Here is a 24,921-nt window from a genome sequence, read left to right as displayed (position 1 = left end):
AGTCTGCTGACAGATTTTATTTTTCCTTTCAGACCCTTGAATGGCTGATATGCTGCTGACCACACTCTTTGGCTGTTTTCTCCCACTATGATTCTAATGTAAAGGTGCAAATGAGTATTTTGAATGGATCTTTCCTATCTTACATTTGTAGTTCTTTTCTGTCCTTTGGGTTTAGCTTGTACACCTCTTTGACTTGTCCATTAGTAAAGGCAATATAGCAAATGTGAATAAACTATCAACTATTTATGACTGTCCAGAATTCCATCCACATAGCGGGCTTTTTTTTTTTTACATTCCATGATGACTTTTCCTAATTTTGGTGTCTCTTATTAGTATATCTACTTCAACCATGCCCTGCACAGACCATATTTGGTCTTGTTTTCTTTGAATACTAGTAGCATCCTTGATATTGGGTCAAAAGTCTGTTGACAGAATTTAAGTGGAACAAAAAGAAAACAAATACTTCCTTTTTAGATTTCAACTTTCCTGATACTATGTATAAAATCTTTTACAGAATAAGATCACAAAGCCAACATGGATTCTACCAAGGAAAGTCTTGACCTCATCAGTCTGCTACAGTTTTTAAAGGCATTAAAAACTAGTATAAGGTGAGCCAATTGACGAGGTATATTTGGATTTTATGAAGCATTTATGTCCCTCACAACAAACTCTTAAGAAAACTGAAAAGTCATGGGATAGGGGGCAATGTGGATTGAGAAAAACAAACAAACAAAAAAACAGAGTAGGGGTTAATGATAAATTTTCTTAATAGAGGAAGATGAATAGTGGAGTATACCAGGATTTTGTTTTTTCAGTGTTCAGTTGGAATGAATTTGCCCATGAATTCATGATGTTCAGACTGTCATTGATTTCATTGGTTATTTCTGTCAGATCCTGACTGAAGGGAATATAGATTGTGACGTCATCTGCATAGATGAATGGGTTGAGGCCTCGGTTGGATAGGGCCTTTGCCAGTGGGATCATCATCATGTTAAAGAGTGTTGGTGATAATGGTGATCCTTGAGGTACTCCACAGGTGACTTTCCACGGTGGTGATATGTCTGAGTTTGATTTTACTCGATAAGTTCTGGTGGTCAGAAAACCCTTTATCCAGTTAAGTACATCTCCATCAATCCCGAAGTGGCCAAGGAGTCTTAGTAGTATGTTGTGGTTTACCATGTCGAATGCGCTTGACATGTCAAATTGGAGAAGTATATTTTTACCTGTGGCTATTTCTTGCTTGAATTTGGTCAGGAGCGTGACTAGGACAGTTTCAGTACTGTGGTGGGGGCGGAACCCTGATTGTGAGTCGTGTAGTATTGAGAACTTGTCCATGTATTCCGTAAGCTGTTGGTCACCAAGCTCTCCATCAGTTTGACTACTAGTGGTATAGACGCAACTAGGCGGTAATTGGTTAGGTCGTTTGTGTTTTTCTTGGCGTCTTTTGGTAATGGGGTAAGTAGGATGTTGCTATATTCCTCGGGGAAGAGACCTTATTGTAACATGAAGTTTAAGTGGGATGTGAGGTCTGTAATGAAGCGTTCAGGGGCGGAATTGAGTAGGTGGCTGGGACAAATGTCCAGTTTGCAGTGGGTGTTGGCAAACCTATAAGTCGTTTTTGTAACTGATTCAGTGGTGAGGAGAGTAAATGTTGCCCAGAAACGGTCAGCTGGGCATCCACCAGGGATTTGGTCCAGATCGTTGAAGAAGTTTTCGATGTCCTTGTTGTGTTGAGGAAGTGTGCTACGTAGTTTTAATATTTTTTTGTTGAAGTAGTTAGCAAGTTTGTCAGCAGGTGGGATGTCTGTTTTGGTTGTGGTGATGGGGGTGGTGTCTAGTAACTTATTTACGAGTTGGAATAGTTTCTTCATGTCTTTGTACTGCGGTCCTATTTTAGTTTTGTAATAGGACCTTTTAGTTTGTCTTATTGCATATTTGTATATTCTATGTCCTTGTTTCCAAGCATTGAGTGTGTGTTCATCTTTTGTTTTTTTCCATGCTCGTTCAAGTTTCCTGGATTGTGTTTTGAGTTTTTTTAGTTCGTCATTGAACCACGGTATCGAGTTTTGACTTCTTGATATTCTTGTCTGTAGAGGCGCTATTTCGTTTAGTACGCTTCTGCATCTGTCTTCCCAATGGTTGAGGTAGTGTATGGAGTCCATGCGTGTTTTCCATTCGTTGTCATATAACAGTTGCCAGAATGTTTGTGGGTCTATTTGCCCTCTCGTGGTGTAGGTTGTGTGTGCTGGTGTATAGTTTAGTCCCTTCTTCTGCCAATATAGGGATAGGTTCAGTTTCTAGTGGTTGGTCCAGGGTATTTGTCCATTTGATGTCTGTTATTAATAGGTCATTATCTGTGGACAGTTTGTGTGATAGGAGATCTAGTGTGTGTCCCTTGATGTGGGTAGCTTGCATGTGAGGCCATTTGAGGTCCCAGGACTGTAGGAAGTCTTTGCACTCATGTGCGTTGGTGGAGTTGGGGTCTTCTAAGTGCAGGTTTATGTCGCCTAGAATTAATGTATTGGTGCTGTTTACACAGGTGTTTGAAATAAAGTCCGTGAAAGTAGGCTGGCTTTCGTTCCAGTTTTTGGGCGGTCTGTAGAAAAGGACGCAGTTCAGATGATTGACCAGGGATTTGTTACAGATTCTGAATGATGCAATTTCTAGTTGTGGTGTTATGGATTCGGCGATGGTTTCAGTGGTGAATTGGGTTCGATAGATTATTGCTATGCCTCCTCCTCTCTTTCCTGTTCTGATCCAGTGAGTGATTTTGTAGCCTGGAGGGCATAGTTCAAGGATTATGGGGTCTCTTTTGATCATGGATCCATGTTTTGTTGATGAAGATAAGATAGAGGTTTTCTGAACTGATCCAGTCTGATATTGTTGTTGTTTTGTTAACTACGGACCTAGCATTAATGTAGCCCACTTGGATATTTTGGTATGGGGTGCTAGGTTTGATGATGTTTGGATTTTTATTAGTTGTCGTTCGTTGGGTGGTGTTTGTTTGTTGTGGTCTTTCCTTCCTTTTTATTGGTGTTGACCGTATTTAGATAGGCTTCTTTTAGTTTGATGGGTGTAGGTTTGGTGACGTGTGGAATGTGTGTTCAGACTTTGGTGGTTTTGTAGGATGGGTATGATATTATTTTCTGTAAGTAGGATGGAAAGTGTTAAGTGGGTCAGTGAGAGGGAGTAGATTGTTAAGAGTATTTTGATTGTATTCATTTTGGTGTCAGTTTGGGTAGGTTACTCACAGTTAGATGCTCGGGGGGTAGTGTCCTGGGCATAGGGCACTGTTGCTCCAGACACTGTGTAGTGGTTGGAGGCAGAGAGGTTCCGTTAGTGAGGGCGTAGTGTAGTTGGTTGCTTGGAGGTAGGATCTAGTAGAATAGATGTTCAGGAATAGATCCCAGGGCACAAAGGTTCTGTTGTAGGAGGTAGGAGCTGAGGATAAGCAGCTTTGTTGCCGAGGGGATAGATAGTCGACGTGGGTAGAGGACGCTTTGTGGCTCCGCAGTTGTGATTGTCGCATTGGTGCATGGAGGGAGGACGCAGGGTGGGCTGCCGCACTGTTCGTTCCGCTGCTGTGTGCTAAGACCCAGTAGCCTCTCGCTAGGACATTCACGATGCACTGCCAGCTGGGTTCCAGCAGTCCCGTGTCTTCGCGCCTTATACTTGTGCCCAAATTGATGAAAAGACTCCATTGTCACTGGATCTCTTGTCGGGTCTCTCCTGTCTCCTCTGTTTCCTGGTCCTGGTCTTTTGAGGTTCACCGGTTGTTTGAACCACTTTTCATCGAGGTGTGGCGTTTGTAGTTCGTTTGTTGCTTGCCTCTCTTGCGTGGGTGTTGGCGGGTCATTCCCCACACGGCCGCCAGCACGTGTGGGGGGGAGGGGAGGGTTTCCAGTGAGCACAGTTCTTCTGGTCTTTCGCGGCATGATGCGATCTTTGCTGCTGATTGCCGCCTTGATCACCTGCCGCTCACTGTCTCCGGTGCCGCCAACACGGCAGGATGTCCGTTCGCCACCTCACTCTCAGTTCGGGTGGGCAGTTGTCTGGCCGGTGTACTTCTCAGCGTTCTGCTGGGTCGAAGCCGCCACCACCCATCCAGCGATCTGCCGATGCAGGGGTGGACGTTCACACCGCGGTGCCCTGAGACAGTGATGGACGTCGGGTAAAAGCGATGGCTGCCTCTGCCCTGATCGCCAGTTGTTGTTCACCGCTGTGTGTCCAGGTGGGCGGCCGATCCTGAAGGGGGATAACTTTGTTCCATTGCTGCCCGTTGTCCGCCAATCGCTCCTGCTACAACTCAGGTGAGTGACTCCGGGATGGGGTGGCAGGCCAGAGCGGCAAGGGGATACGTTTGGTGTGCTGGCGTGGGGCAGGCCGGGTTGCGATCGACCGCTGGCTCTCAGTTTTCCTGCTAGTGCCCCGTGGGAGAGGTTCACTTGCCTCTCCCTGTTTTGGGGTATTAGCTAATCTCACTGATGGTTGGTCCAGCCTGTTTTGACCCTCAGTACTGCGCCCACTTCGCACGGCCTCGACAGGCTTGGAGCTCAGCGAAGCCCGTCCTGCTTCGTCGCCATCAGCTGGTTAAATTTAATGCAGACAAATTAGAGCTACACAATGTTATATTTCACACATTAGGAATAACTATCTAAGAAAAGGATATAGGCAGCATGGTGAACAATATATTAATATCTTTTGCTCAGCGTGAAGAAGTGGTCAACAAAACAAATAAAATATTAGGGATTATTACGAAAGCAAGAGAGGATAAAACAAAGTAACATAATGTCTCTATTGCTCTATGATAAGACCACATCTTGAGTATTGTGTGCAGTTCTGGTTGTCCCACGTAAAAAAATATATAGTGGAGTTGGAAACTACCGAGAAGGGTGACCCAAATGATAACAAGGACGGAACGATTCCCCTATCAGGAAAAACTAAGGTTAGGCCTCTTCAGCTTGAAGAAAAGACAACTGAGGGGAAACGTGACAGGGATATATGTTTCAATCATTTTTATTAAGTGAACATAATCAGCTGTAACATTTCACATTACATAAGCAAGTTCCATAACAGCAATTGGCATATCTTCACATTTTGTATTTTTGATATTAGTATTCCCCCCCCCCCCTCCCTGTTCCCTACCCCCCTTCCCTCCCCAAAGCCTCCCCCCCCCCCCTTTTCCCTTATATATCCAATAACAAGCAGAGGTTACAGGAGCAGCAGCAACGGGGATTATATGTTCAATATCTGGCTTCGGACCATTGAGGTCAAGGTTTCCCAAAAGGGTGCCCATCTGCATTCAAATTGTTGTCTTCTTATCCGTGGCTGGTTCCGCATTGCCAGATGTTCTGTACGTAAAAGTATAAGCATTTGAGTTCGCCAATATTGCAGTGATGGTGGTTTGTTCCCCAGCCACTCCTGCAGGATTGCTTTTTTCGCTACTACTGTAGCTCTTTTTACAAAGTCTGTGAATCCCTTCAGCGTTGGCTTGCTTAGCCTTGGGTGTCCAAAAAGCAACTTTGGATCATATGTCCATCTTCGGGACCAGAGTTCTGTCACTTGTAGTATACTTTTCCAAAACCAAACCACTCTTGGGCATGTCCAAAACATGTGAGCCAATGTAGCCCTTTCTTGATGGCATTTCCCACATGCTCCATCCGGTGATGCTCCCATATGGAAAGCTCTTCTAGGCGCCACATATATCCTTAGTGCGAATTTATATTGTATTTCCCAGTGCTCTGCCAGTTTTGTGGTCTGCCAGAGCGACCGCACATGGTCCTTAAACATAGTCTCACTTATCTGGCTTCCCAGATCTTGGCTCCATTTTGCCGCGTAGCCCCTGTAATCCAATTCTGGCATTGTATCTCGGATGTGGCGATGATGGTAGGCCATGGGCACTTTCAATTGCGCTCCCAGCAACATAGCAGCAGCCAGTTCTTCCCTCACGTCCTCGGTGAGGTCTGTCCAAGTCAGACTGAACACATAGTGCCTCAGCTGGTAATAATGGAAATAGTCCGCTGAATTTATTTTGTACTGAGCTCTCAGTTCTGGAAACGTTCTGATACGCCCTTCATCTGTGAGCACATGATATAGGTATTCTATCCCCTTTTCCTTCCATCTGTTGAATACAGTATAACTTGTCCCAGGCTCGAACCCCGGGTTGCCACAAATCGACAGGTAGGGGGTAGTTTTAGGCGAAAAGCCATGCATGCGGCAGATCCATTTCCACACCGCTTTCATCGTAGGCAAAATATGTGACTTCTGTAGGACTGCTGGGGGATGTTGCTTGCTACCATGCAGAAATCCTGTAAAGTTGTCTGGGCCAAACAAGCCTAATTCCATAGTGGTAGCAGAGTATTCACTTGTCTTTCAAAACCAGTCATTTAGGTGCCTGATTCCACAGGCTACCGTTAAGTATCGCAAACTCAGGAGGCCCAGGCCCCCGTATTCTCTTGGGATCTGCAGAATCCGCAGAGCAATTTTTGCTTTCTTTCCTTTCCAAAGGAATTTCTGCAATATTTTGTTTATTTGCCGTTCCACTTTCCTTGGAAGATAAAGTGGGAGCGTTTGGAACACATATAACCATCTGGGTACAATCATCATGTTGTATAGCGCTATTCTGCCAAGCAAAGAGAGCGGGAGGGATTGCCACAGCTTCAACTTGTCCGCCATATCCTCCAATAGCCTGTTCACATTTTGGGAACACACTTGAGCCAGGTTCTGGGGGATTTGGACTCCTAAGTACTTGATTGCCTCTTCAGCTTCTTCCACTCCCAGTTCCTCTAACCCTGTGCCTCCCACCCCAGGAGAGATGGTGAGCCAATGTGATTTGTGTGCATTTATTTTAAACCCTGAAAGAGCACTGTATTGTTCTATCCGTGCCCAGAGCTGCCTCAATGAATTCTGGGGGTCCCTCATCACCACCAACAATCATCCGCAAATGCCAAAGTCTGCACTACCTCTCCACCCACCTCTAGCCCCTTTATCTGCTCATCCGTCTTCAACGTGCGGAGCAGTGGCTCAATAGACAGCAAGAACAATAAGGGTGAGAGGGGGCACCCCTGACGAGTACCCCGTTCTATGACTATAGCGTTTCTTCGCACTCCATTAATTAATACAGAGGCCGTCGGCTTAGTGTATAATGTCTGTACGGCCTGAAGGTACCAGCCATGCATGCCCATATACTTTAACACCCCAAACAAAAATTCCCATCCTATTTTATCAAATGCCTTTTCGGCGTCGAGACTGAGGAGGACTGCAGGTACGTGATTTACTTGGCTGTAGCTCATTGCCATTAGCAATTTACGCACATTAGTAGAAGAATGTCTGCCCTTCACGAAGCCCACTTGTTCAGGCCCAATTATATCTGGTAAGTATTGAGCCAACCTGGTGGCCAAGATTTTTGCTAATATTTTTATATCTACATTCAATAATGAAATTGGTCGGTAGGCCTCCGGTTTGTCCCTTTCTTTACCTGGTTTGGGTAATAATGATATTAATGCCATATTATTGTGAATGGGAAACCTTCCTGTCTCCACTGCGTCCTCTAGATAGTCATGCAGTGCCAATAACGCTTTCTGGGGTATCATATTGTAAAATTCTCCCGTGAATCCATCGGGGCCTGGGGCAGAGTGATGTGGCAATGACTTTATGGTGGCTTGGAGCTCTTTACCAGTGATTGGGCCATTCAGTGTCTGTAATGCTAGTGCAGAGAGTTTTGGCAACTTGGAGGCTTCTAAATAACTCATGAGGGATTCTTTATCTATGTCTTTATATTTTTGATATATTTGGCTGAAATGTGCTCGGAATATATTTGCTATTTTTTCGCTTTTCGTATGTATTTTACCTTTCTCGTCCTTTATGGCTGATAGCACTCTATTTCCTCCCCATGTTTTCACCACTCGGGCAAGCAGGGTCCCAGTTTTATTGCCAAACCTATGCAGCCTGTACTTGTGAAATATGGCCCCCTTAAGTGCCCTTTCTTGCAGCAGGGAATTAAGTGCCACGTGCTGCTTGCAGTTGCTCCCTATGCTCTTTATTTGGTGTTTGGGTGTACTTGCGTTTGGCCCTCCTCGCCTTTGCCTCTAACCTCTCTATAGCTGTGGTTAGTTTTCTTTTCCGCGCACAGGCAAATGCTATTATATCTCCTCTCAGCACCGCTTTTGCAGTCGGCCAGTACAACTCTGGATTTTGTTCATGTTGCTTATTATGACTGGCAAACTCCTCCCACTTTTTGTTCACATATGCTTTAAAATTTGCATCAATCGCCAAATAAGTTGGGAATTTCCACCCCGCTTGCCCCTGGTAAAACTTTCCCGCCTCTAAATCGAGCCATACCATGGCATGATCTGTTATTTCTTCAGGCCCTATTTCAGCTGCATAAACTTTTTGAAATAGTTTTTGCCCGACTAGAATATAGTCTATTCGAGATTGGGTGCCATGTGCTCTCGAGACATGTGTAAAGTCTTTTTCACCGGAATGCAGGACACACCAAACATCCACTGTATTTGTTGTTATCATGAGGCGGGATAGCGCTCTAGCTTTAGGGGCCCCCCTATGGGCTTTCCGTGGGTGTGAGCAGTCTAACTGGGGGTCTGCTACCATATTCAAATCTCCCAGTATCAACCGTTGGAGTCCCGAATATTGATTACAGTGCTGGATTAATTCATGGTAAAATTTTTGGTTATATGTGTTGGGGCCATATACTGCCGCAACTAACATATCCAGGCCCTGGAGCCACATGCGCACCAACACGTAACGGCCCTGAGGATCTTGTACCAGCAGTTTCGTTTTGGCTGCCAGGCCTTTGCGCACTAAAATAGCTACTCCCCCATATCTCCCTTCTGAAGAAGCTGCATACACCTCTCCCACCCAGTCTCTAGCTAACTTTTGGTGCTCTTCCGCTGTTAGTCGTGTCTCTTGCAGACAAGCTACGTCCGCCTTATGTCTTTTAAGTGCGTTTAAAATTGTTTTCCTTTTAATTGGTGATGAGAAACCCCCAACTTTCCATGTTATGAATCTCGTTGTGTTAGGTTGGGTCATAATGTTGTAAGGTTACTCTCCTTCCACGTTCAAATTTAACAATATGGGGTCTAGGTGCCCAGCTCCACCCAGTCCCCCCACTCTTCCTTCTGCCTCTACTCCTTCCCCTCCACTCATGTACTCTCTGCAGTGTTATGTCCTTCTCCCATTCCCCCCTCTCACTTCCCCTCCCATCCCTCCCCACTCTTCCCCATCCCCCACCTAAACCCTTGCATTTATCCATCTCCGAACAAGATAGATACTGAGATCACATACAATTTGCCAGGGACCCCCGCGCCCTACAAATAACATTCTAAATTCAACATACCTTCAAACCCAACATGTCTATAAACCAATCTTTACATATAATAACTTTGTCATTGTAGCGACACTCACAGGTTACCTTCTACACTCACTGTGCATGTCCCGATTCAGCCTTTTGCCTGAGCATCCAACAAACTTTGTAAAATTTTTGCCACGCCAGCCTTTGCAGTCTCTGCACAATCATAAAGTTGCCAGTGTCCATTCTGCATTATTTTTAGTGTGGCCGGGTATAACAACATGCACCTGATGTTTTTCTCATACAGCTGACGGCATAGTGATGTAAACTGCCTCCGTTTCTCCTGCACAGCAAACGAGTAATCTTGGAAAATGCGAACTTGGTGTTCTTCATATTGTAAGGTGTCCTTCTTTACTCTGTAGCCACGTAATATTTCCACTTTATGGACATAGTTATGTAGTTTAATAAGCACTGCTCTTGGTGCTCTGCGGCCATCTTGCTTCTTGCCCACTCGGTGTGCCCTCTCCAGACACAGCGGCCCCGCACTGTCGGATAAGGCAAACTCTTTCTTCAGCCAAGCTTCCAACAGAGTAGGAAGCACCGCGTCTCCGATCGATTCTGGTATTCCAATAAGCCTTAAATTCAACCTCCGGGAGCGATTTTCAAGATCGTCCACCTTTTCTGATAACATCCTCACTGTGCTGGCCAGCTTGCTTCTTTCTTCCGCAGCTGAAGGCCCTGCATCTTCCAGAGAAGAGACCCTCCGCTCTAGGTCTCCTGTCCTGTTTCCCATTGCAGCCAAAAGTGTCTCAAATGAAGCAAGCTGCTCTGTCAGTTTTCTCACCTGAGGCTCCAAAACCTTCGACATTGCTAATGTTAGCTGCTGCAGCTGCTCTGGGGAGAAGAACTGCCCTTCTTGTTGTTTTTTCGCCTCCATATTTCCGGTTTGCTTTGCTTTCTTTTTCTCTCCTTGATTTCCTTTCCCTACCATACTGCTCGGGGAGGCTGCCAAGTATCTGTCCATTGAGTTGCAAATTTACAGCAATAAAATGCTGATTAGGTGTTAAAGGCAATTACTTTAATGATGTTAAGGAGGGAGGGTCCAGGAGAGCAAAGGAAACAGGTCTTGCTCCCTCAAGGCATCACGTGATCTCCCCGTGACAGGGATATATAAAATCCTTAATGGAGTCGAACTGAGAAACAAGAATCAATTGTTTACTCTTTCAAAAAGTACAAGGACTAGAAAAAGAAGGGCCGCAGAGGGGGTGGGGTGCAGAAGGGGCAAGAGCTCCCCAGGCCCAGCCTCCAAGGAAGGCCTGGCTCTGACAAGGCTTCTGGTGACAAGCAGCCAGACACACATGCAGAAGGTTCTGCTCCCTCATTCTACCTTTCTCCTGCTCCTGTGTGCCAGGAACCGGGTTATTGCATTAACATAGTTCTGTCACTAGAGGTCCTTCGTCCTGCCTCCTCTTGTGTGAAGTACTTCCTGTTTCTGTACAGGTGGGACGCGACAGCAAGGATGACCTATGCTGGCAGAGCTACGTTGATGAGATAACCTGGGTCCTGGCACACAGGAGCAAGAGACAGTCGAGGAAGAGTGTGATGCAGTAAGTGACCAAGGGAGAAGGGGTTGGCCCTGCCCTGGGCCCAGCTTTGTCTCTCGGCAGCCCTGCTAGAGAGCATGCCATGAAATTACTAAGCAATACATTTAAAACAAATTGAAAATACGTTTCACTCAATGCATAAGCAGCTCTGGAATATGTTACCAGAAGGTGTGGTAAAAGCAAATAGCAAAGCTAGCTTTAAAAAAAGGTTTGGACAAGTTTCTGGAAGAAAAGTCCATATACCACTATTAAGGCAGACTTGGGGAAAGCCACTGCTTATTACTGGGGGTACTTTCTGGGATCCTGCAGGAGTAGAAATTCTATAAAAAATATCCTACAGGGGTCCAGCTTATCACCATTATTGTTCAATCTGTATCTCAACCCCTTGCCACTGCCATTCAGAGTTTTTCTGTATGCATTTATATCTATGCCGATGACATCCTTCTTCTGTACTTTAATTATTCTAGCATAAAAAGCATCACTTCACTCCAATCCTATATGGATGCTATCAAATGGTCCTTAATCCCAACAAGACCGTCACCTGTTGGATCTCTGGTCATCCCACTGGTCCCATTACAGATCTGTAGCTTTTAGGTGGTACCATAACTCAAGTACAATTTTTCCATTATTTTGGCATGACTCTGAACTCCCAATTATTATTTTCTCCACCATCTCTTTGCTACTCAAATTCTTTGTGTTGAGACAGTTGCATAGTCTACGGAAATATTTGTGTCACGATGCTTTTCAAGCCTTATTCTTAACTTCCAAACTTGATTATTGAAATATTGTCTTCGCCAGATTGTCCCAGACTGCCTTAAGAAAAGCTTCAGACCTCCCCCAGAATACAGCAATCCATCTCATTACTTTTCTATTTTAACTGGCATTCTATTCTGATTTTCTTTCTTTCTTTATTGCATTTGTATCCCACATTTTCCCACCTATTTGCAGGCTCAGTTTATGAATATGTAAACCACACTGACTTGTCTGACAAATAGGGTGGTATATCAAGTGTTTTTAAACTATTAAACTGACATGCTAAGAAATTTGATTCTGTTCCTTCTCTTAAAAGCCATCACTGGATACATGTGCGATACTGACATTTAAAACTTTCCATCTAGGATCCCCATCTTATTTATCCTCTTTAACAATATCTTACTCTCCTCAGTGGCTTCTTCCTTCAATTAACGATTATTGACTTCTGGCCCTAAATTGGAAAAGCATGAGCGTATTTGCCATTGTGCTCCCACTATGTGGAAAGATCTCCCCCTTAACATTTGTGGAGAATTGTTGCTTCCCAAATTTAAAGCAGCAATAAAAACTTGGTTGTTTAGGCAGGCTTTTGATCAGTGATTATATGTTGGGGTTTTTGTGACTTGTTGGTTTTTCCCCTTGGCTCTCCCTCCTATGTTTACCCTCTCTCTCTTTTAATTTTCTTTTGTTTTTTTCCCTGGTTTGTTTGTGAGGCCTTTTCCCTACTATCTTTTTTTACATTGTAGTTCCTTCTCTCAAATTTTGTGTTATTTGTATTTTTTAGTTTGTACACTGCTTAGATCTGTGCGCCAGTTGAAGCAGTATAGTAAATGTCTACAAAGAATAAAAAAATTCATGGCCATGCTTCACATTACTTCAAAAAGAACAATCAGAATACAGTAAAATGAAATACATTTGGGCTCAATTCAGTCTTAAGTTCATGAACAGCCAGAAGGGGTTAAAAATAGTAAACATCTCCAGTGAAAGTGGGGGTAGTTACAAGAGTAACTCCAGTCACATCTGCAAAAGCGAATGATACATACCTGTAGCAGGTGTTCTCCGAGGACAGCAGGCTGATTGTTCTCACGACTGGGTTGACGTCCACGGCAGCCCCCACCAACCGGAAGAAAACTTTGCGGGCGGTCCCACACGCAGGGCACGCCCACCGCGCATGCGCGGCCGTCTTCCCGCCCATGTGCTACCGTTCCCGCTCAGTTGAATGACAAGCAAAGAATTGAGGAAAAAACGCAACTCCAAAGAGGAGGAGGGAGGGTAGGTGAGAACAATCAGCCTGTTGTCCTCGGAGAACACCTGCTACAGGTATGTATCATTCGCTTTCTCCGAGGACAAGCAGGCTGCTTGTTCTCACGACTGGGGTATCCCTAGCTCTCAAGCTCACTCAAAACAAGAAACCAGGTCAATTGAACCTCGCAACGGCGAGGGCATAACAGAAATTGACCTACGAAGAACAACTAACTGAGAGTAAAGCCTGAACAGAATAAAATCGGGTCCTGGAGGGTGGAGTTGGATTCAAACCCCAAACAGATTCTGTAGCACCGACTGCCCGAACCGACTGTCGCGTCGGGTATCCTGCTGGAGGCAGTAATGTGATGTGAATGTGTGGACAGAAGACCACGTTGCAGCCTTGCAAATCTCTTTAATAGTGGCTGACTTCAAGTGGGCCACTGACGCAGCCATGGCTCTAACATTGTGAGCCGTGACATGACCCTCAAGAGTCAGCCCAGCCTGGGCATAATTGAAGGAAATGCAATCTGCTAGCCAACTGGAGATGGTGCGTTTCCCGACAGCGACCCCCTTCCTATTGGGGTCGAAAGAAACAAACAATTTGGCGGACTGTCTGTGGGGCTGCGTCCGCTCCAGATAGAAGGCCAACGCTCGTTTGCAGTCCAATGTGTGCAACTGACGTTCAGCAGGGCGGGTATGCAGTCTGGGAAAGAATGTTGGCAAGACGAATGACTGGTTAAGATGAAACTCCGACACCACCTTTGGCAGGAACTTAGGGTGAGTGCGGAGGACTACTCTGTTATGATGGAATTTAGTATAAGGAGCATGAGCTACCAGGGCTTGAAGCTCACTGACTCTACGAGCTGAAGTAACTGCCACCAAGAAAATGACCTTCCGGGTCAAGTACTTCAGATGGCATGAATTCAGTGGCTCAAAAGGAGGTGTCATCAGCTGGGTGAGGACGACGTTGAGATCCCATGACACTGCAGGAGGCTTGACAGGGGGCTTTGACAAAAGCAAGCCTCTCATAAATCGAACGACTAAAGGCTCTCCAGAGATGGCTTTACTCTCTACACGATAACGGTAAGCACTAATTGCACTAAGGTGATTCCTTACTGAGTTGGTCTTTAGACCAGACTCTGATAAGTGTAGAAGGTATGGCCTAGTGGTTAGGGTGGTGGACTTTGGTCCTGGGGAACTGAGGAACTGAGTTCGATTCCCACTTCAGGCACAGGCAGCTCCTTGTGACTCTGGGCAAGTCACTTAACCCTCCATTGCCCCATGTAAGCGGCATTGAGCCTGCCATGAGTGGGAAAGCGCGGGGTACAAATGTAACAAAAAAATAAAAAATAAAATTCAAGCAGGTTCTGTGCAGGACAAAAACGAGGTTCTAGGGCCTTGCTCTCACACCAAACGACAAACCTCCTCCACTTGAAAAAGTAACTCTTTTTAGTGGAATCCTTTCTAGAGGCAAGCAAGACACGGGAGACTCCCTCAGACAGACCCAATGAAGCAAAATCTACGCCCTCAACATCCAGGCCCTGAGAGCCAGAGCATGAAGGTTGGGGTGCAGAAGCGCTCCGTCGTTCTGCGAAATGAGAGTCGGAAAACACTCCAATCTCCACGGTTCTTCAGAGGACAACTCCAGAAGAAGAGGGAACCAGATCTGACGGGGCCAAAAGGGCGCGATCAGAATCATGGTTCCGCGGTCTTGCTTGAGCTTCAGTAAGGTCTTCCCCACCAAAGGTATGGGAGGATAAGCGTACAGGAGGCCCGTCCCCCAATGGAGGAGAAAGGCTTCCGACGCAGTCTGCCGTGTGCCTGAAGTCTGGAACAGAACTGAGGCAGCTTGTGATTGGTCTGGGAAGCAAAAAGGTCTACCGAGGGAGTGCCCCACTCTCGGAAGATCTTGCGTACCATTCTGGAATGGAGCGACCACTCGTGCGGTTGCATGAATCTGCTCAGCCTGTCAGCTAGACTGTTGTTTACACCTGCCAGGTAGGTGGCTTGGAGAAGCATGACAAACTGGCGAGCCCAACGCCACATCCTGACGGCTTCCTGACACAGAGGGCGCGATCCGGTGCCCCCCTGCTTGTTGATGTAATACATTGCAATCTGATTGTCTGTCCGAATTTGGATAATTTGGTAGGACAGCCGATCCCTGAAGGCCTTCAGTGCGTTCCAGACCCCTCGGAGCTCCAGGAGGTTGATCTGAAGATCTTGTTCCTGAGGGGACCACACCCCCTGGGTGTGGAACCCATCGACATGAGCTCCCCACCCCAGGTGAAATGCATCCGTCATCAGCACTTTTGTGGGCAGCGGAATTTGGAATGGGCGTCCCAGGGTCAAATTGGTCCGAACTGTCCACCAGCGCAGCGAATTGCGGCAACTGATGGACAGGCGGATGACATCATCTAGATTCCCGGTGGCTTGGCACCACTGAGAAGCTAGGGTCCATTGAGCTGATCTCATGTGAAGACGAGCCATGGGAGTCACATGGACTGTAGAGGCCATATGGCCCAGGAGTCTCAACATCTGCCAAGCTGTGATCTGCTGAGACGCTCTGGTGTGTGAAGCGAGGGACAGGAGATTCTGAGCTCTCGCCTCGGGAAGATACGCCTGAGCCGTCTGTGAATTCAGCAGAGCTCCTATGAATTCCAGAGATTGGACTGGCTGGAGATGGGACTTCGGGTAATTTATCACAAACCCTAGCAGCTCCAGAAGTTGAATAGTGCACTGCATGGACCGAAGAGCTCCTGCCTCAGAGGTGCTCTTCACCAGCCAATCGTCGAGATACGGGAACACGTGCACCCCCAGCTTGCGTAGGTACGCCGCAACCACCACGAGACACTTCGTGAACACCCGTGGTGCAGAGGCGACCCCAACGGCAGCACACAATACTGAAAGTGACGCGTCCCCAGACGGAATCGGAGATACTGTCTGTGAGTTAGCAGTATCGGGATGTGAGTATAAGAATCCTTCAAATCCAGGGAACATAGCCAATCGTCTTTCTGAATCATGGGTAGAAGGGTGCCCAAGGAAAGCATCCTGAACTTTTCTCGGTCCAGATACTTGTTCAGGCCTCTCAGGTCTAGGATGGGACGCATCCCCCCTGTTTTCTTTTCCACAAGGAAGTACCTGGAATAGAATCCCTGCCCTTCCTGCTCCAGTGGCACGGGCTCGACCGCACTGGCGCTGAGAAGGGCGGAGAGCTCCTCTGCAAGTACCTGCCTGTGATGGGAGCTGAAGGATTGAGCTCCCGGTGGACAATTTGGTGGGGTAGAGACCAAATTCAGGGTGTATCTGCACCGCACTATTTTGAGAACCCACTGGTCAGAGATTATGAGAGGCCACCTTTGGTGAAAAACTTTCAACCTCCCCACAACCGGCAGGCCGTCCAGCACGGCTACTTTGATGGCGGCTAGGTTCCCATGGATCCAGTCAAAAGCTCGTCCCCTGCTTTTGCTGTGGAGGCGCAGGGGGCTGCTTAGGCGCACGCTGTTGACGGGAACGAGCGAGCTGGGACTGTCCCTGTGCCTGAGGAGGCCTTCGGGCTGGCTGGGTATACCTACGCTTGCTGTAGGCGTAGGGTGCAGCCTGCCGAGCCCGGGAAAAACGTCCACCTGCAGAGGTGGATGCTGAAGGCGCCCGGTGGGAGAGCTTGTCAAGAGCTGTTTCCCGCTGGTGTAGTTGCTCCACCAACTGCTCGACCTTTTCGCCATAAGTACATAAGTAATGCCATACTGGGAAAAGACCAAGGGTCCATCGAGCCCAGCATCCTGTCCACGACAGCGGCCAATCCAGGCCAAGGGCACCTGGCAAGCTTCCCAAACATACAAACATTCTATACATGTTATTCCTGGAATTTTGGAGTTTTCCAAGTCCGTTAGTAGCGGTTTATGGACTTGTCCTTTAGGAAACCGTCCAACCCCTTTTTAAACTCTGCTAAGCTAACCGCCTTCACCACTTTCTCCGGCAACGAATTCCAGAGTTTAATTACACGTTGGGTGAAGAAAAATTTTCTCCGATTTGTTTTAAATTTACTACACTGTAGTTTCATCGCATGCCCCCTAGTCCTAGTATTTTTGGAAAGCGTGAACAGACGCTTCACATCCACCTGTTCCACTCCACTCATTATTTTATATACCTCTATCATGTCTCCCCTCAGCTGTCTCTTCTCCAAGCTGTATAGCCCTAGCCTCCTTAGTCTTTCTTCATAGGGAAGTTGTCCCATCCCCGCTATCATTTTAGTCGCCCTTCGCTGCACCTTTTCCAATTCTACTATATCTTTCTTGAGATGCGGCGACCAGAATTGAACACAATACTCAAGGTGCGGTCGCACCATGGAGCGATACAACGGCATTATAACATCCTCACACCTGTTTTCCATACCTTTCCTGATAATACCCAACATTCTATTCGCTTTCTTAGCCGCAGCAGCACACTGAGCAGAAGGTTTCAGTGTGTTATCGACGACGACACCCAGATCCCTTTCTTGGTCCGTAACTCCTAACGTGGAACCTTGCATGACGTAGCTATAATTCGGGTTCTTTTTTCCCACATGCATCACCTTGCACTTGCTCACATTAAACATCATCTGCCATTTAGCCGCCCAGTTTCCCAGTCTCGTAAGGTCCTCTTGTAATTTTTCACAATCCTGTCGCGATTTAACGACTTTGAATAACTTTGTGTCATCAGCAAATTTAATTACCTCGCTAGTTACTCCCATCTCTAAATCATTTATAAATATATTAAAAAGCAGCGGTCCTAGCAAGGACCCCTGAGGAACCCCACTAACTACCCTTCTCCATTGTGAATACTGCCCATTTAACCCCACTCTCTGTTTCCTATCCTTCAACCAGTTTTTAATCCACAATAGGACATTTCCTCCTATCCCATGACCCTCCAATTTCCTCTGTAGCCTTTCATGAGGTACCTTGTCAAACGCCTTTTGAAAATCCAGAAACACAATATCAACCGACTCCCCTTTGTCCACATGTTTGTTCACTCCTTCAAAGAATTGAAGTAAATTGGTCAGGCAAGATTTCCCCACACAAAAGCCATGCTGACTTGGTTTCAGTAATCCATGTCCTCGGATGTGCTCTGTAATTTTGTTTTTGATAATAGCCTCTATCATTTTCCCCGGCACCGACGTCAGACTCACCGGTCTATAATTTCCCGGATCTCCCCTGGAGCCTTTTTTAAAAATGGGCGTTACATTGGCCATCCTCCAATCTTCCGGTACCACGCTCGATTTTAAGGATAAGTTGCATATCACTAGCAGTAACTCCGCAAGCTCGTTTTTCAGTTCTATCAGTACTCTAGGATGAATACCATCCGGTCCAGGAGATTTGCTACTCTTCAGTTTGCCGAACTGCCCCATTACGTCCTCCAGGTTTACCATGAAGTCAGTAAGTTTCTCCGACTCGTCCGCTTGAAATACCATTTCCGACACCGGTATCCCACCCAAATCTTCCTCGGTGAAGACCGAAGCAAAGAATTCATTCAGTCTCTCCGCTACGTCTTTGTCTTCCTTGATCGCCCCTTTTACCCCTCGGTCATCCAGCGGCCCAACCGATTCTTTTGCCGGCTTCCTGCTTTTAATATACCAAAAAATATTTTTACTATGTTTTTTTGCCTCTAATGCTATCTTTTTTTCATACTCCCTCTTGGCCTTCTTAATCTGCGCCTTGCATTTGCTTTGACACTCCTTATGCTGTTTCTTGTTATTTTCAGACGGTTCCTTCTTCCATTTTCTGAAGGTGTTTCTTTTAGCCCTAATAGCTTCCGTCACCTCACTTTTCAACCAGGCCGGGTGTCTTTTGGACTTCCGTCTTTCTTTTCTAATTCGCGGAATATGTATGGCCTGGGCCTCCAGGATGGTATTTTTGAACAGCGTCCACGCCTGTTGTACAGTTTTTACTCTCTCAGTTGCCCCCCCTAAGTTTTTTTTTTTACCGTTCTTCTCATTTTATCATAGTCTCCTTTTTTAAAGTTAAACGCTAACGTATTTGACTTTCTGTGTACAGTTACTTCAAGGTTAATGTCAAAACTGATCATATTATGGTCACTGTTATCAAGCGGCCCCAGTACCATAACGTCCCTCACCAGATCATGCGCTCCACTAAGGACCAAGTCTAGAATTTTTCCTTCTCTCGTCGGCTCCTGCACCAGTTGCTCCATAAAGCTGTCCTTGATTTCATCAAGGAATTGTATCTCTGTAGCGTGTCCCGATGTTACATTTACCCAGTCTATATTTGGATAATTGAAGTCACCCATTATTATCACATTGCCCATTATGGAGACAAAAAGCCCGGTACACAGCCAGAATGAAATCCAGGGAAAAATCCACCCTGGAAGTCACCTGGGAAGTTCTTGTGTGCTGGCTTGTCGATGGCTGAGAAATCGGCTCCACCCATGGAAGATGCTCCGGGGCCAGAACATCTACGATAGCTGGCAAGATGGTGGCAGTTCCTGCTAAAAACAGGCCCATCGCCATTCCTGAATCACCTGAACCTGCGGAGAGCCCGGTGTGCCTGCGGACTGCACACTCCTCCACCAGACTCAGCTCCAACTCGACTCCCAATCTGGACCCTGTGTGGACCACACAGTACTTACATACATCCGCAGAATCCAAATCTCGCCAGGCACACTAAGCGCAGCACTTCAACTGCTCATGACTGGAGGAGGTGTGTGTGTGGGGGGGGGGGGGGGGGGGGGGGGGGGAGTTATCGGCACCCACACAGAAGTAATCCCAGGAGTAAAACAGCACAACCAGAGAACTGCACACCGAGACTGCAAGGGTACGGCTGTTGATATACAATATAACTCCCAGCTTGTCTTTTCACTTCTTGAAAGTCCGAGTGCACTTCTTGAAGCCGCTGGTGATCCTCGATGTCATCGATGGAAAAATAGCGGCGGCGAAATCAAAACTCGCAAAGGGCACAAAAAGGGAGAAAACCCGTACGGGCAGCCAAAAAAGCCGCACATGCAAATGAAAGGAAACTTAAGGGAAAAACTAGAAAATAAAGGGAAGTTTTTTTTTTCCAATGAAAAAACAGCTCAAATGCGAGCTGACACACAAAAACAAAGAAACTCGGCGAAAAAAGCCGGTGAAGTGAAGGCTCTTTCAGAGCAACTGGAAACCAGCCGCTCTGACCGCGGAAAAAATACTGAAGCGGGACTCTCGTGCGACGGGCGGGAAGATGGTCACGCATGCACGGTGCGCGTTCCAACGCACTCGAAGGCTCTAGCAAGCTTTGTTGCTAGGAAGATTTTCTGGACCTGGGGATGCCGTGGACGTCACCCTATCAGTGAGAACAAGCAGCCTGCTTGTCCTCGGAGAATTGCCGAAACACTCATAGGGCAGACCCCACAGGCTCTTCAGGCAGACCATCTGTTTTACCACAGAGCAAGTCAGGCAATGCGCCAGGGTTTGACATCTTCATGCGTAGGAGACCCCCACGGGTCCCCATATCAGTCCGGCAAAGGAAAGCAGACAGCACTGACAGAGAATATACAGGGACTGAAGCTGTCTATTTGCTTTTTTTTTTGTTTGTTTTAAAAGAGATGAAACCACTATGGAGATAGAAAAATACTTATTACTAAAGCTTAGCACTTCAAGGAGAGAAATTTGTTTTTCAAGATAAATAAGGAGATTTTCAGCAGTTGCTTTTGATCTGTTGCTGAAAATAACTGAAAAGTCAACGTACTTATAGACACTGGATGATCTTCACTTTCATCTTCCTCCTGATCAGACGTATCAGATCTGTTTCTCCTCTTAACTTCACTATCCTCATGCATATCAGATGCTTGTGTTTGCCTGGTTGTCTCAGTCTCATCCTTGTCCTATTCAAGAATAGAAACAAATTTACTTATCAGTACTAAAGATCAGCCCATTACATGCTTTTTAAAAAAAAAAACAGAATTAACATTTAGTTTCATTATTTTTAACCATCTAAATATTATACACTAGTAAAAAAGGCCCGTTTCTGAAAGAAATGAAACGGGCGCTAGCAAGGTTGACCTCTAATGGCAATTATGTTTTTAAGGGAACTGTTGGGAGAGAGTATGTGTGAGAGAGAGAGAATGAGTGAGTATGTGTGAGAGAGTGAATGAGTATGTGTCAGAGAGTGAGAATGTGAGAGAGAGAGAGAGAGAGAGAGAGAGAGAGAGAGAGAGAGAGAGAAAAAGAGAGAGTGTGTGTGTGTGGTTGGGAGACAGAATGTGTGTGTCTGTGTGAGTAAGAGAGTGTACTGTGTGTCCCGTGTGCACCAATTATGCTCTCTCCCCTGCATTCATCCATATGCAGCAAACATCCTCTGTGCCCTGCCCCCTTCATCCATCCATGTGCAGCATCTCTCCCCTGCCCCTCCATCCATCGAGGTGCAATTCTCTCTCCTCTGTCCCTTGCCCTCCTCCCCTACATGTGCATCAACTCTGCATTCTCCCCTGGCCTCTCCTCCATCCACCCATATCCAAGGCCCCCCTCCCTCCATCTCTCTCTCGTCTAAGTTCCATGCCCCCTCCCTACCTCTCTCTCTGTGTGCCCTCCGAGTTCCAGGCCCCCATCCCCCCTCCCCTTTGAGCTCCAGGACTCCCTCCCTCCCCTTTGAGTTCCATGCCCCCGTCCCCTTCGAGTTCCAGGACCCCCATTCTCATTCGAGTTCCACACCCCCATGCCTCTCTCCCTCCCCTTCGAGTTCCAGGACCCCCTCCCCTCCGACTTGCAGGAAGCTCCCTCCCCTTTCGACTTGCAGGACGCTCCCTCCCTCCCTCCGAGGTCCACGCCCCCCACCCTCCCCTCTCTCTTCCCTCCAAGCACGACCTGTCCTCCGGCAGCCACTCGCCTTCCTAAGTGCTGGCTGTATTTTAAAAATTGTTACCTTGGGGTGCGGAGTCCACAGTGAAGGCGAGCAGTGCTTCAGACTGCCTTCGCATGTGTCTGAGCTCTGTCTCTGGTCCCGCCCTCATTTCCTGTTTCCGGAAGGGTGGGACCAGAGGCAGAGCTCAGACACATGCGAAGGCGGGGTGAAGCGCCGCTCGCCTTCACTGTGGACACCGCACACCAAGGTAAGATTTTTAAAATACAGCCAGCACTTAGGAAGGTGAGGGGCTGCTGGAGCACAGGTCCTGCTTGGAGGGCAGAGAGAGAGAGAGAGAGGGAGGGAGGCGTGTAAGTCTGAGGAGAGTGGGGGCGTGGACCGAGAAGGGAGGGAGGGAGCGTCCTGCAAGTCGAAGGGGAGGGGGGCCTGTAACTCAGAGGGGAGGAGAGGGAGGGAGGCATGGAACTCAGAGGGGAGGGGGCTGGAACTCGGAGAAGGGGGCGATACTGTAGTCACCTGAGACGCGTTGCAGCTCCCTGCTTCGAGTAGTAACATCTCCTGACAACAGGCAAGCAGGCTTCTACTGCGGGAGAGTGACGTCAGGACATGGTTACGAACGCAGGCAGAGACATCAGAACATTGCAGGAGCAAATTATTATATTAGATAAGTTCAACTGTGTGTAAATATTCAGTCCAATGAGTAGTCAGCTAAAGTTACAATTATTTCTTTTTACCATATTTATTTATTTATTTGTATTTTGCTCACACCTTTTTCAGTAGTAGCTCAAGGTGAGTTACATTCAGGTACACTCATGGAGAGGCTCACAATCTAATTTTGTACCTGAGACAATGAAGGGTTAAGTGACTTGCCCAAGATCACAAGGAGTAGCAAAGGGATTTGAACCAGCCACCTCTGGATATCAAGACCGGTGCTCTAACCACTAGGCCATTCTTCCACTCCACATATGTTTATATAGTGTAAAGGTGCTGAGCGTCTCTCCGCCTATGGGACTATTCGCCTTTCTCAGCCTCCTCTATCATACACTTCTTCTCCAAAAAAAAACAGGAAAAACACAGGATCAAACAATAACTTTTTCCTTTTATTTTTATCCTCCAGCTTGGTAGAACACAGCCCGGGCTTCCGCCGCTGATTCCCCTCTTCCCCCTTAGTCTTGGGAGAAGCAGCGGACCCGTCAAGAAACCCTTTTCGGGCCGGTCAGGTTTATCAGAACCCTGCCCCCCCCTACAGCCTAGTTCCGGCCAGTACGGCTGGCCCAAAACAGCTCAATATAACTTGGCTTTAAATCCACAGTTCATGTAGCCAAGCTCTCAAAACAGTTCAATATAACTTGGCTTTTAAATCCACAGTTCATGTAGCCAAGCTCTCAAAAACAGTTCAACATAACTTGGCTTTTAAATCCACAGTTCATGTAGCCAAGCTCTCAAAAACAGTTCAATATAACTTGGCTTTTAAATCCACAGTTCATGTAGCCAAGCTCTCAAAAACAGTTCAATATAACTTGGCTTTTAAATCCACAGTTCATGTAGCCAAGCTCTCAAAAACAGTTCAATATAACTTGGCTTTTAAATCCACAGTTCATGTAGCCAAGTGTGGACTCAAAGCCTGGGGTCCCTCCCTCTTGGTCAGTCTCTCTTTCTCACCTGACCTCCTCCCGCTTTGACCCCTCTTTCTTTGGTCCGGATCCTCTCTTTTCCAGGGCCCTTCTTACTTCTATGCGCTCCTCTGGGCCAGGGCAGAAATGTCCATGGGCTCCTCCAGGGCCTGCTCCTGGGCGGTTACCTCCATCTCCCAAGGCCCCCCTTCCCTCTCCTCCTTCTCAGGAGCCCAGTCCATGCTCTCTTCGCCCCACCCTTTTTCTCCCAGCTGCTCCTCCTTTTCCCACCTGTTCCACCTCCCCCTCCCCCAGGTTGTAGAATTAGTATTTCTCCTTCCCTGGCAGCCCCCTTCTGGCGCCTCATGGGAGTACGCCCTGGTTTGTCTCCCTTGGACCCAAGGTGGATGCTGGGAGTTGTAGTTTCTAATTTGAAGTCTTCTCCTGGGGAAAATCTGCCTGTAAGGGCGAGACTCCTCTGGGGCTTTTTGGGGTTTGCAGGGTCGTTCTCCCCCCTTTTCTTCCTGCTCTCTACTATTCTCCCCATATTCTTTACAATAGGAACAATAATACTGAACTCTATTCCGCCCCTAACAAATAGTCCATCTAGTATTAAAACTAAATAAAACTAAGTGCCCTCCAAAAGAGATTTTCAAAACTAGGATTTAAAGTTTAAAGATGAGGTATTTGGCTATTAAAACATAACTGAGATTCCCTTTTTTCAGTCTGACATATTTTATTTCAGAAAAAGAAAAACATTTGAAGATTCTAAAAGCATTTATTTTTTGTTTAGAATCTTAAACCACCAAGAATCTAGGAATGTAAGCCCTGTCAGGTAACTATATAATCTGATGTAGCAGACATGACATAGCCTGAACACAACTGAAGAATGACCTGAGGCACACAGCAATTCTGGTGTCCTCAGGGAGGACTCTGTTCTAACAGCGCACACTTAGGACTGATAAAGAGCACTAAACCAGACTAACTTAAATTAGCTCCAAAAGCTATCACCATGAAGTGGCTCACATGGATTTGCTTAGCCCTTTTGAGCATGTCGGGCAGCAACCTACCACATAACTTAGTGCCTAATCCTATCTAGAAAACACTGTACTAAAGAACACCCTAACTGTAATGTCAGATACCTGCTAGACAATGCCAATATATACCATAAGAACACTACTATGGGTTTCAGACCAGAACCAAATGGCCTAAAAAAACTCATTACCTTTTGAAATTACCCAAACAAGTCTCCCCTCTTTGGAACACAAGTCTCAACTCACTCTTGTCCCCGCCGTTTATATCAATGGGGAACAAGGCTCTCTTACTCAGGGATCTGCTAGAATCTTCAGATATGGGCTGTTAACCTCAGAAACACGGCTCACAGAAGCTGATAGTCAGATATTTCCTCACATCTATCCAACCAGTTAAGATATTCTTCACTTTCCAAAATAGGGTAAAAAAGGCAGCAGACTTGTTCTTATATTTAAGAATTTTTTTCCACGTGTCTTTAGTTAGTTCTGGGGTTTTCCCTGAAAGCAAATGATACATACCTGTAGCAGGTGTTCTCCGAGGACAGCAGG

The 24,921-nt window shown here is 46.6% G+C and overlaps 1 protein-coding gene across 1 annotated transcript in view; it reads right to left on the bottom strand.

Annotated features, from left to right (window-relative positions):
* Positions 1-24,921, bottom strand: part of PCM1 (pericentriolar material 1) — an 866,960-nt gene that overhangs the window by 161,098 nt on the left and 680,941 nt on the right. The window contains 1 exon segment of the mRNA XM_030191464.1: positions 20,616-20,751. Coding sequence (XP_030047324.1) covers positions 20,616-20,751 — 136 coding nt within the window.

This window comes from Microcaecilia unicolor, chromosome 2 (genome assembly GCF_901765095.1).
Source record: "Microcaecilia unicolor chromosome 2, aMicUni1.1, whole genome shotgun sequence".
NCBI classification, from domain to species: domain Eukaryota; kingdom Metazoa; phylum Chordata; class Amphibia; order Gymnophiona; family Siphonopidae; genus Microcaecilia; species Microcaecilia unicolor.
The sequence above is the reverse complement of the archived record's forward strand: the minus strand, read 5'-3'. Positions and strand labels throughout refer to the sequence as shown.